Source organism: Jaculus jaculus, chromosome 8, assembly GCF_020740685.1.
Source record: "Jaculus jaculus isolate mJacJac1 chromosome 8, mJacJac1.mat.Y.cur, whole genome shotgun sequence".
NCBI classification, from domain to species: Eukaryota; Metazoa; Chordata; class Mammalia; order Rodentia; family Dipodidae; genus Jaculus; species Jaculus jaculus.
The window spans coordinates 53,229,749-53,241,897 of NC_059109.1; the positions used below are offsets into that span (position 1 = coordinate 53,229,749).

At 39.6% G+C, this 12,149-nt stretch overlaps 1 protein-coding gene across 1 annotated transcript in view; it reads left to right on the forward strand.

Annotated features, from left to right (window-relative positions):
- Slc5a12 (solute carrier family 5 member 12) overlaps window positions 1-12,149 on the forward strand; it is a 55,842-nt gene that overhangs the window by 16,358 nt on the left and 27,335 nt on the right. Inside the window, exons 7-9 of the mRNA XM_004660856.2 lie at window positions 3,212-3,341; window positions 4,016-4,104; window positions 8,131-8,243. Coding sequence (XP_004660913.1) covers window positions 3,212-3,341; window positions 4,016-4,104; window positions 8,131-8,243 — 332 coding nt within the window. The remainder of the gene's footprint in view (window positions 1-3,211; window positions 3,342-4,015; window positions 4,105-8,130; window positions 8,244-12,149) is intronic.

A 12,149-nucleotide genomic window follows, 5' to 3' on the forward strand; every position in this document is an offset into this window, starting at 1 on the left:
GTGCTGCTGCTAAAAGTTCCAGTCTCTTTAGGTGTGGTAGTGTCAAGGTGGAGTATCCTGCATAACATCTTGTGTTTTTGATCAAGCCTCACACACGTTCCTCAACTGGTGGTGCCTTTGGGAGGTGGAGCCTTGCTGGAGGAGGTGTGTCACTGGTGGTTCCTTGAGGTTTATTAGACAAGCCCTATTGGTGTTGATAGTGAGTCCAGACTTGCTGCTGCCTCCTTGCTAATGTGAAAAGATGTGACACCTGGCTACTTGTTACTGGTAGGCTTTCCCTGCCATGATGAAACTTCCCTCAAAACTTAAGCCAGCAATAAGCCCTTTCATTCCATAAGCTGTTTCTGTCAGGTGTTCTTTCCCAGTAACAAGAAGGTAACTGCTATACCTGGCTGGACAGGATGACCTAAACATTTTTTTTTAAGAGTCACTATGAATATTGTTCCGTGTGAGTTAAAAATACTTTTCAATGTAAAGTTTCTTATTTTTTCTACATAACACAGGAAAATGCCTGGAAATAATTCAACCATTGATTCCTTCCAAGAAAGAACTACAGTTTTACTGTGTGTATACTTCACAACTCAGAGGAAGGGAGTGAATGCATAACCTATTATTCTATCAAATCACTGGTGATACATGCAAATCCTACTGCAACAGATAATGTTAAGCAAACCTCCCACCCTCATGATCACCACTTTATCAAATAGCTGTATTACTGAAAGTACATATTAAAACGTATTTAAAATGCTGCTTTTGGGGCTGGAGAGATGGCTTAGCGGTTAAGCGCTTGCCTGTGAAGCCTAAGGACCCCGGTTCGAGGCTCGGTTCCCCAGGTCCCACGTTAGCCAGATGCGCAAGGGGGCGCATGCATCTGGAGTTCGTTTGCAGAGGCTGGAAGCCCTGGCGCGCCCATTCTCTCTCTCTCCCTCTATCTGTCTTTCTCTCTATGTCTGTCGCTCTCAAATAAATAAATAAATAAATTTAAAAAAATGCTGCTTTTGGATAAACTAGATGAAGAAAAGATTCCTTTCATAAAATTCATAATAATTCCTTGTTCAATGCAGTTTTATTTTGATTGTTTTGCTTTTATTTAAATTTACTTATTTTTTAGCATGGTGTCTTGGTTTATTGCCAGGCTGGCCTTTAGCACTTTGGCTTAATGATACTACTGCCTCAGTCTTCTTAGTTGTTAGGACTATAGGTTAATGTCATTATGTATGGATACTAAATACAGTTTTAATCTTGTCAGTATTATATGTCTTTCTTGTGTGATATGTTTAACTTAGTCTATTAATAAAAGTACCTGAAAAAAACTCTTTCTTTTCTATCCTTTTTTCCTTAAATGGGCAATCATAAAAGTACCAAATACTACCAAAATGGCACTGAATAGTGGGATGATCACTATGATAAACCTGTCCATGTTCTTCTTAAATTATTAGAACTAGTATGTGGGAGGAATGTGAAAGAGTTTGGCTAGAGAAGCCATTAGAATACATATACAGAGTTTAAAGACATATTTTAATTTCTTTGTTTTTTTTTTTTTTTTTTTTTTTTTTTTTTTTTTTTTGAGGTAGAATCTCACTCTAGGCTAGACTGACCTGAAATTCACTATGTAGTTCAGGCTTTCCTTGAACTCACAGTGTCCCACTACCTCTGCCTCCTGAGTGCTGGGATTAAAGTTGTGCACCACCACAAACCAGCTGAATGATCTATTCTAATGAAAAGTCAGAGCAACAGACTATGGAAAGAAATGTGCACAGTGGAGGACCAGCTTCAAGAGGCATAAGGGTAGAACAAGGATTCAATTAGGAATTAGGATACTAGAGACCATTCATGTTGCATTCTGTCTTGAGAATCTGAGTGAGGCTGAATTAAAAAGCAATGGAATAATTTGTTTGACAAAGGAAATGTTGATCTACCATAGACTTCAGGCTGTGTTATGGTTATTTTTCACTGCTTCCCCCCGCCCCTGCCCAGATTTAGAATGAGCAAGTAGCCAGTAGAATAGAAAGGTTTCAGAAAATGTGAAGTATCACAAGGCAAGGAGCATGAACAAGTTTAGGATGGTTGACAAGGAGGATACAGAGGAAGAAGCTGTAATTGTTAGAGATTAGAGCAATTAAACAAGCTCTGAACTGGAGAACAGAAAAGGCAAGACCACACCCACCAAAAGCTCCAGCTTAGAAAAACGCAAATTCATGTGAAGACAGAAAGGCTGAACTAAGAGTGCTGCTGAAAGTATTACACGATTGAGAACAACTGCCTAGGGTTCTGTTTTCCCAGGTTCAGCTGCCAAGGTATACAAAGAGCACAACAGCTATGGGAGAAAGAGGGCACATGACATTTCCCACTGGCCACAGAACTTGGTAGCATTGTCTACATGTACAGGTTTGCAGAGGTATAAGATGCAAGAGTTAAAGTGACATGGAGGGTTGTAACTAGGGTCCAGAAAGCTGACAAGGATAAACAATGCATGACAACCATGATTCTCCTGCAACGAGCCCTTGTGTGAAGGTGAAGGTTAATTCCAATTTGCAATGGAGACTTCCAGATGTTCAAGATGCCAGGGTTATGGAACTTTGGCCAAGCATAGCTGCAGGCACAGAGTATAACTGGCTTACGAGAGAACATCTGTGTGCAGCAAGACTAGGCATGTGTTGGTGGGTGGGATCCAAGGCTGTTGGAGCCTAGATGATACCATCAAAGACCCCTGATGTAGGACAAGAAGATGCAGAATTTGGTGTTCTGTTGAATTCCAGTCTTGCCTTGGCCAAGTGTCTCCTTGCTATATTAGCATTTCTTTGGGGAATGGGGATTTTACTCTGAGCCAGTGGAAGTGTGCAACTTGTTATGTGATTTTAAAGGGGCTTACAGTTTAGAGATTGTATGACTCTCAGAAGTTATTCTGCATTTACGATGTAAAAATGTATTTATTGATTGATTGATTTGTAAGAAAAGAGAGAGAGAGAAGGGTTGGGGTGGGGTGAGGGAAATAGGTGCACCAGGGCCTCCTGCCACTGTAAATGAATTCCAGTCACATGTGCCACTACGTTACCCACCTTTAACTTTCGTTGGTACCAATCTCCAACATGTCTCTTAAAGGCCAAGGACCGAGTCCTCTTAAATGTTACCTTGGTTCTTAAGTAGTGAACTAGTTACTATGTTGCAATATGCCATCAGGTGACCATGTGTTCCATGTGTTCTTTTCTAGTGCACTATACTGCAACTTACTGGGTCTCTGGGTCATTTTGGTGTGTGCTATCTTCTCGGGCCTAATCATGTACTCTCACTTCAAAGACTGTGACCCTTGGACCTCTGGCATTATTTCAGCACCTGACCAGGTATGTCTGTCCCCTGGTTTCACTACAAAATGTCTGGACTAAGTGAAGTTCTGGTGCTGGTTGGGGAATATTGGAGTTATTTTCTTCCTGTCTAGTTGTCAAACCCAAGGCTGTGGCTTATTTTGTCCACTTTGGAGAGGTGAGCATGAAAAAGGAGGACCCCTCACACACCTCCCCTTGTCCTGAAAAGCAAGGTCAGAATCCATTTCAAGGCTCGAAGAACAAAGTAGAATGGAAACTGACACCTTTTCCACACATTCTGAGGTCAATTCATGATACTTCAATCTAAATTTGAGCAAAGCCAAGCATGCTAGCTCATGCTTGAAATAGCATTTGAGACCCACGGGCAGGCAGGTCAGGAGTTAAAGGCTAGCTGTGGCTACAGAAATGAGCTTGAGAATGCCCTGGACTACATGAAGCTCTGTCTCAAAAAAAAAAAAAATAATAATACTAACAAATGACCCTTGTTATAATACATATATGCCAATTTTCCCAGAAGTTCATAAATGTTATGCCAATATTAATTTAATTTATTAAAATAAATTAATTAATTTAATTAATGTCACATTAAATGTGACAAGATAAAGTCCATTTTGCTGAAAAATTGCATTTTAACATTTCAAATAATGCTGGAATGAGTAGTAACTCCTCTTCTTTCCTTCCTCTGTCTTTAGCTGATGCCATATTTTGTCATGGAAATATTTGCTACCATGCCTGGACTTCCAGGACTTTTCGTGGCTTGTGCCTTTAGTGGAACTCTGAGGTTGGTATTTTGGAAAGATGATGATGATGATGGACTGACAGTGATAAATCAGCTATATCTATGGAACATTTGCTGTGTCGCAACTGATCTTCTGAAATGCTTTATTTTTGCTCATTTTCATACAGCAGAAGAGAATTAACTTTACTCATGTTATTATCAGTTTGTGATAAGAATGCTAAGATTTAATAGGCAAGTTAATCATTGTAAATTAGTTAGCTGTGAGGCAGGATGTAGGCATAGTTTTATCCTTACTATAGACTTTTCTGCTTGATATTTCACCCTTGTATGATGTTTTATTGGTTACCCTTCTATTGCTACAATGAAATACCTAAATGAAATAGCTTATTAAAATAAGGCTTATTTGGGGCTAAAGGAATGGCTTAGTGGTTAAGGCATTCGCCTGCAAAGCCAAACGACCCAGGTTTGATTCCCCAGGACCCACATAAGCCAGATGCAAAAGGGAGCACATGCCTCTGGAGTTTGTTTGCAGTCACTGGAGGCCCTGGCATGCCCATTCTCTCTCTCTCTCTCTCTCTCTCTCTCTCTCTCTCTCTCAAATAAATAAATAAATAAAAATAAGTAAATAATTATTTTTAAAATATGGCTTATTTTGGTTTACAATGTTGGATGTTCCAGACCATGAATGAGGGATCCCATTACCTTAGCTCTCCATGTAATGAGAGAACACATTATGGGAGAGAATGGGACAGGATCTAGAAAGCCAATAAAAGAGACAGAAAGAGGCCAGGGACCATAATCCCCCTTAGAGACATGCCTCTAATGATCAAAGACTCCAGTCAGGCCTCGCTTATCAAAAGTTCCAGCACCTTCCTATAGCAGCACCACTTTGGAGATCAAGCCTTTAATATGGATCCTTGGGAGAAATTAAGAATCCAGACTATGGTGTTTTGTTCTTGGCCCCAGAGATTTATGTTCATCTTAAAATATAAAATGCATGCATGTCATCACATGGTCTAGCATTGCTCAAAATATCGAGTCTGAAATTTTTCTCCAAACTCTGGGAAAACTCAGCTGTGAGCCACTGCAAAAATCAATAAGAAAGGTTCATACCTTCGAAATACAGTGGTGACCAGTCACCTGGAGAGATAGGCCCAAGGCAAGACCAAGACCAGAAGTAAAACCAATAAATCTTTAAGTTCCATGCCTAACACCTGGGGTGCACTGTGGTGAAAGACGGCCTCTGAAGGGTGTGAATAGTCTGTGTGTGCCCTGCTGTTGCAGCCCACATGGCCCATTCAGGCTGGAATTGATGCTTGAAACTTTCTGAGTGATTCTTGCCCACTGCTTCATTTCCTGCTCCCTTGGGTCTCTGCTGCAGCCTCAGCATTACCTGTGTGGCCCCGCTACACACTGCCCTGTAGGCGCTGCTTACCAGGACTGACCCTACAATATACTGCCTAGCCCTCCAAGTAGTTTTTTATTTGAAATAGTTGAGAGTTTAAGTCGCAGTTTTAAATTATTATTTTTGGGTAACAATATGTCCAGGAAGGACCATTCCATAATTATAAATAATTATCCAGATACCATGATAGTATATTTATTATGGCATTCAATAGTTAGATTATTAAATTGCCTAGCCTATATGCCTGTGGTATAAGAAATTAAATACAATACCTGTTTATTTATCCCTTTAATCCTTTCTTTCAGTTTCTCTGTCCCCTCCCCCCTTTTTAATTTCTGAGGCAGGATTTTACTCTAGCCCAGGCTGATCTCGAACTCACTTTGTATCCCAGGCTGGCCTCAAATTCATTCCAATTCTCCTACTTCAGCCTCCTAAGTACTAGACTTAAAGGCATGGTGCAGTTACTTTCTCATTGCTGAGACAAACACCTGACCAAAAGCAGCTTATGGAGGTAAGGGTTTATTTCAGACTTACAGATTCCAGGGGAAGTTCCATCATGGAGGAAGAAGCTGGCTCACTTCAGCAAACACCAATAGCAAAGAAACAAAAGCCAGCACGAGCCACCGTGAATAGCCAGAGCTCAGGCAGGCTGTCAACACACCTAATAGGGCTTGACTCCAATCTGCATCAGGGCTGTGCCTACTAGAGACAAGTAGGAAGCTTAATCTTAAAGTAACTTGAGCTATGGGGGACATACGCTTACATTCAAACCACCACAAGGCATAAGCCACACACTTGACTTCTCTCATTTCTTAATGAATAAGTCATCTTCATTTATTTATGAGAGAAAGGCAGATAGAGAGAGGGTAGCAGAGAATGGACACACCAGGGCCTCCAGCCACTGCAAACGAAGTCTAGATGTGTGCACCCCCTTGTGCATTTGGCTAATGTGGATCTTGGGGGATTGAGCCTTGAACCCAGGTCCTTAGGCTTCACAGTCAAGTGCTTAACTGCTAAGCCATCTCTCCAGCCTGAATAAGTCATCTTTTAACCACTGCCTTGAAGTCATACTTGCATTTTATCCTTTATTCTTCTATGAATTTGAATTAGTTTATAAAGTCTCCTTTATATCCCTTTCCTCTATTTGTCTATATCTATAATAAAACCATTACTTTTGCTGACAGAAATTTAAGTTGAAGATGAAATCACTATTTTTGAACTACTTGAATTTAATACAGTTACTTATAGGAAGAACCCAACTATCCCTGCTTTCTATGAGTAATTAAACAGATTTTCATAATATTCTGCAAAGAAAACTCCAAATGTGAGGTGTTCAGACTAAATCTCATACTAAACTCTGGAGAGTCACCATCAGAACTTCAGTGCTTTCATGCATTTTTGGTGCTTTCTAGTCTTATGTCTTCTTTTTTGCTTTACTAATCCCATTCTAGTCACTTTGGTGACTTCAGATTGTAGAATACAATCATCTCTTTTCTTTTATTTTTAAAAATATTTTAGGGCTGGAGAGATTGTGTAGCAGTTATGGCAGTTGCCTATGAAGTCTAAGAACTTGGATATCCAAGTCTCCAGGTCCCACATAGCCAGATGCACAGATCGAAATGGACAATGTTTCACAAGTACACAAGGGGCCACACACACCTGGAGTTCATTCACAGAAGGCTGAAAGTCCTGGTACACCCATTTTCTCTCTTTCTTTGCCCCTCTCTCTCTCAAAATAAAGTAAAAAATGTTTTATTTTTATTTATTTATTTGAAAGGGAGAGAGAGAGAATGGCACACCATGGCCTCTAGCCACTGGAAAGGAATTCCAGATGTATGTGCCACCTTGTTCATTGGGAGCTTCCGTGGGTCTTAAGGAATAAAACCTGTTTTTTGTTTGTTTGTTTTTTGTTTTGGCTTTGCAGGCAAGCACCTTAACCTCTAAGCCATCTATCCAGCCCCATAATCAACTCCTTTCTATCTCAAAGCATATGTGGGTAATGTTCATTTTATCCTCCAGCCCACTTTGTGTGAATGCTTTCAGTGCCTATCTTTCCTGTCACTTACTAAGGAAGAATTTCTTATTTGTGTAGGTATCTTTCATAGTTTCATGTTATTTTCCTTTGTAAAAATTTAACAACTCTAATAAGTTGTGTAACTGGTTACTGAATGTCTATGTCTATGCTTTTAAAATTCAACAATGTATGCCTACTACCCAGAATGAATAAGCATGCTTATATGAATAAGTTATTAGCAAGTGTCAGGCAGCATTTCCCTACAGATAAGGATGGTTACTGCTTTGCCACTTCCACAACAGTCCCAATGTGTGTATCTATATAAACACATGCACCCATGCTAGTACACACATGCTACTCTTGATCACTTGTAAAAATATTATAAAGAGATACTAATGGGAATTAGAACATGAGATCAGTGTTAGCTTCTTCAGTGAAGTTTGTGGAAGAATTGAAAGAGCATTAGTACAGAAAAAAGTTTGATGATTGAGTAAACAGGTCATATAGTTCTCCTGCAGTTCTAGAACATACACATATATCTAGATATGTTTTCCCTAGAGCCTGCCTTGTCTCCCTCTGCTGCATAGCAAAGACAACTGATGGTTCAGCCTTATTTGATTTGAACCATGTTATTGCTTTTCTCTCCTAGCACAGTGGCAGCCAGCATCAATGCCTTAGCAACAGTCACCTTTGAAGATTTTGTCAAGACCTGTTTTCCCCATCTTTCTGACAAGCTGAGCACCTGGATCAGTAAAGGCTTATGTAGGTACAGTTGGTGGACCTTCTACTCCATATCATGAAATGCATATTTGTGTACCTCAGAATACTTTATAGATGTAACACTGAGACACATAAGGATTTTACATGTGGAAGTGCATGTACTTCCAAAGACAGCACCAAGAGGGTACAAGAAGAACCAACCACCCTGGTCACCCCATTGGTATCTTATTTCAAAAGTCATATGCTGAAAACTCATCACTCCACATTTCTTGATTATTCTATGTTGATTAATATACATGAAAAGATTCTTGGCTCAGTGTGGCCAGATTCTTTATCAAATAAAATTCAAATTCTTGTGTAAAGAATTCTGTCTTTAAATGAACTCCCAATAGGATCAAGGAATAATTGCTCCACATATAACTAAAATTACATTTTATAATCACTGGATTATCTATATTGAATTATATGCAACATTTTCTGCTTTTTAAACAGAAGAAAGTTTAAAAAAAGAACTACTTTATTTATTGATTTGAGAGAGACAGGGAGAGAGAGATAGGCAGATAGATAGAGAATGGGCACACCAGGACCTTTAGCCACTGCAGAGGAACTTGAGATGCATGTGCCTCTTTGTGCATCTGGCTTATGTGGGTACTGGAGAACTGAACATGGGTCCTTAGGCTGTGCAGGCAAACACTTTAACCTCTAAGCCATCTCTCCAGCCCCCATTTTCTGCTTTTTAAGAATAAATAAATTACATACTCTATTTCCCCCACAAAGAAAATGTAGGCAATTCTGAGAAATATCTTTACTTTGTAGGTAATATTATATCTCTATCTAACTTTGCCTGTGATTGTTTCTTTTTAAGAGAGAGATGCCTCTGGATATTCCCTCCAACCCTGTGGCTCTTACATTCTTTCTACCACCTCTTCAGCAAAATTCTCTGAGCCTTGGTGGGTGTTCTTTAAGTCTACTTTAGTGTTGAGCTCTCAGCATTTTGGAGTGTCTGTTTTGGTGCTTTTTTGAGTATTGTCAGTGTCTGCTGTCTCCATCAGCCTGGCACAGGTTGTCAGACGTGCCATGGAAGCAGCATTCTTGCTCATCTCGCCAATTCCTCTGTGGTTTTCCCTGGGCCCTAGGTGCTCTGCTAGGAGTGGTTCATCTGCTGACAGGGTGTCAGCTATCTATCCTTGTCTTGTTGATTGATTTTGGTTATCTTTTGTTCTGCTGCTGCTTTCTGAAAAAAATAATAATAATAAAACATACTGTCCAATGGAGAGTGAGATCAGGATAGATTAAAAGGGATAAGCACTGTTAATTTAGAGAGATTTTGATAGATGTAGCCTCATATTTGGCCAGTGACTAGTGGGAGCTTCTCACTGTGTCCATAATCTTGGTATCCATAATATTTTCACTTGGTTCCCAGTTCCAGCTATGGGTTTGTTTGTTTTTTTTTTTTCCACTGAGCAGATCTCTTAGTCAATAATAGAGCCATTGATTACCCACCTAGGCTATGAACCACTATTGCACACTATGTACAACTTGTCAGGCTGGTTTCTTTCAGATAGCAGGTTCTCTTTCTTCCTCAAAACATTGTTGAACATTTCACTCTAGCAGCTCATGTAGCTTTTTACAACCCTATCAGGCTAATCATCTGGGAACCAGCTTCCTCTCAGATTCACCCATATCTCTTGATGTTCTGCATTGGTATCATATAGCGTCTTCAGCAATGTGGTCTTACCTTTCACTTCAGGTGGTTAATCTAGGGTTTTGACAGAGCCTGTCTTGTTTTGGGGACCTCATAGATCTGTCTGATCAACAGCATGATGTGGGTTGCAATGAATCTCTGGTTCTGGAGTTACAAATTAGGGCTAAATATTATAGGGTTAGGTTTTATCCCATTTCCCCTCCCCACAAGCCCTCCCATCCCTTTTATCTGTCCCTCAAGTTGCTTTTCAGGTATGTCTGCAACTTAAGCTGCTCTTCAACGTAATATTAGAAGTCCTAGCCCAAGCAGTAAGAGAGGAGAAAGATATAACAAGGATACAAATTGGAAAGGAAGACGTCAAATTTATCCCTATTTGCAGATGAAATGATGCTACACACAAGTGACCCCAAACATTCTACTAAAAAATTTCTAAAGGTGATAAACTCCTTCAGCAAAGTGACAGGATATAAAATCAATACACAAAAATCAGTACTAGCTTTCCTATATGCAAATGAAAAATACACCAAAAAAGAAATCAGCAAGGCTGTCCCATTTTGAATAGCTATACACACAAAAATCAAATACCTGGGCTGGAGAGGTGGCTTAGTGGTTAAGCGCTTGCCTGTGAAGCCTAAGGACCCCAGTTCGAGGCTCGGTTCCCCAGGTCCCACGTTAGCCAGATGCACAAGGGGGCGCATGTGTCTGGAGTTCATTTGCAGTGGCTGGAAGCCCTGGCACGCCCATTCTCTCTCTCTCTCTCTTTCTCTCTCTCTCTCTCTCTCTCTCTCTCTCTGCCTATTTCTCTCTCTGTCACTATCAAATAAAAAAAAATAAAAATGAGCAAAAAAAAAAAAATCAAATACCTTGGAATAACACTGACCAAGGAAGTGAATTACCTATGTAATGAAATCAAAAACACTTAAGAAAGAAATCAAGGAGGACATGAGAAGATGGAAAGACCTTCCATGTTCCTGGATTGGTAGAATTAATATTGTGAAAATGGCAATCTAACAAAAAAAGCAATAAACAGGCTCAATGCAATATCAGTAAAAATCTATCATTCTCAAAGATAGAAAAAATAATTTCAAAAGTCATATGAAATGGCAGAAGGCTCCAGATATCCAAAAATATCCTCAGCAAAATAAATACCTCTGGAGGTGTCACCATACCTGATCTAAAGCTATACTACAAAATTATAGTAACAAAACCAACATGGTATTGGCATAAAAACATACATGTAGACCAATGGAACAGAATTGAAGACCAGCCCTTATTTCAAGTAACGATGGCTACTTGATCTTTGACAAAGGAGCTAACAACTTACACTGGAGAAAATGATAGCATCTTAAACAAATAGAGCTGGAAAAATTGGTTAAAAGCATGTGGAAAAATGAAACACTTCTTTCACTATACTCAAAAATCAACTCAACATGGCCTAAAAATCTCAATATAAGACCTCAGACTTTTAAATTGCTGCATTAAAAAGTAGGGGAGGGCTGGAGAGATGGCTTAGCGGTTCAGCGCTTGCCTATGAAGCCTAAGGACCCCGGTTCGAGGCTCGGTTCCCCAGGTCCCACGTTAGCCAGATGCACAAGGGGGCGCACGCGTCTGGAGTTCGTTTGCAGAGGCTGGAAGCCCTGGTGCGCCCATTCTCTCTCTCTTCCTCTATCTGTCTTTCTCTCTGTGTCTGTCGCTCTCAAATAAATAAATAATTAATTAAAAAAATTTTAAAAAAATGGGGGAAACTCTCTATGATATAGGAGTAGGGGAAGACTTCCTGAACAATACCCAATAGCCCAGGATTTTTTTTTTTTTAATCATGCAACCAGTGGGATCTCATGAAGCTAAAAACCTTTTGTACAGACAAACATAATATAAATGGAACCAACAGACTACCTACAGAATGGCAGAAAATCTTTATCAGCTACACCACTGACAGATGCCTAATATCTAGAATCCACAAATAGCTCAAAAAAACCTAAGCAACAACAACAAAAAAAATCAAACAAATCACTCAAAAATGGGACATATAACTGAATAGGGAATTTTCAATGGAAGACATACAAATAGCTAATAGTCATTTAAAAAAATGTTCAACATCCTTAACCATCAGGGAGATGCAAAGTAAAACAACTATGAGATTCCACTTTTCTCCAAAAAGGATAGAAATCATTAAAAAAATCAAATGACAATAATTGTTGGCAAGGCTGTGGGGAAAGAGTGTTGCAGTCCGGTTCGCATTG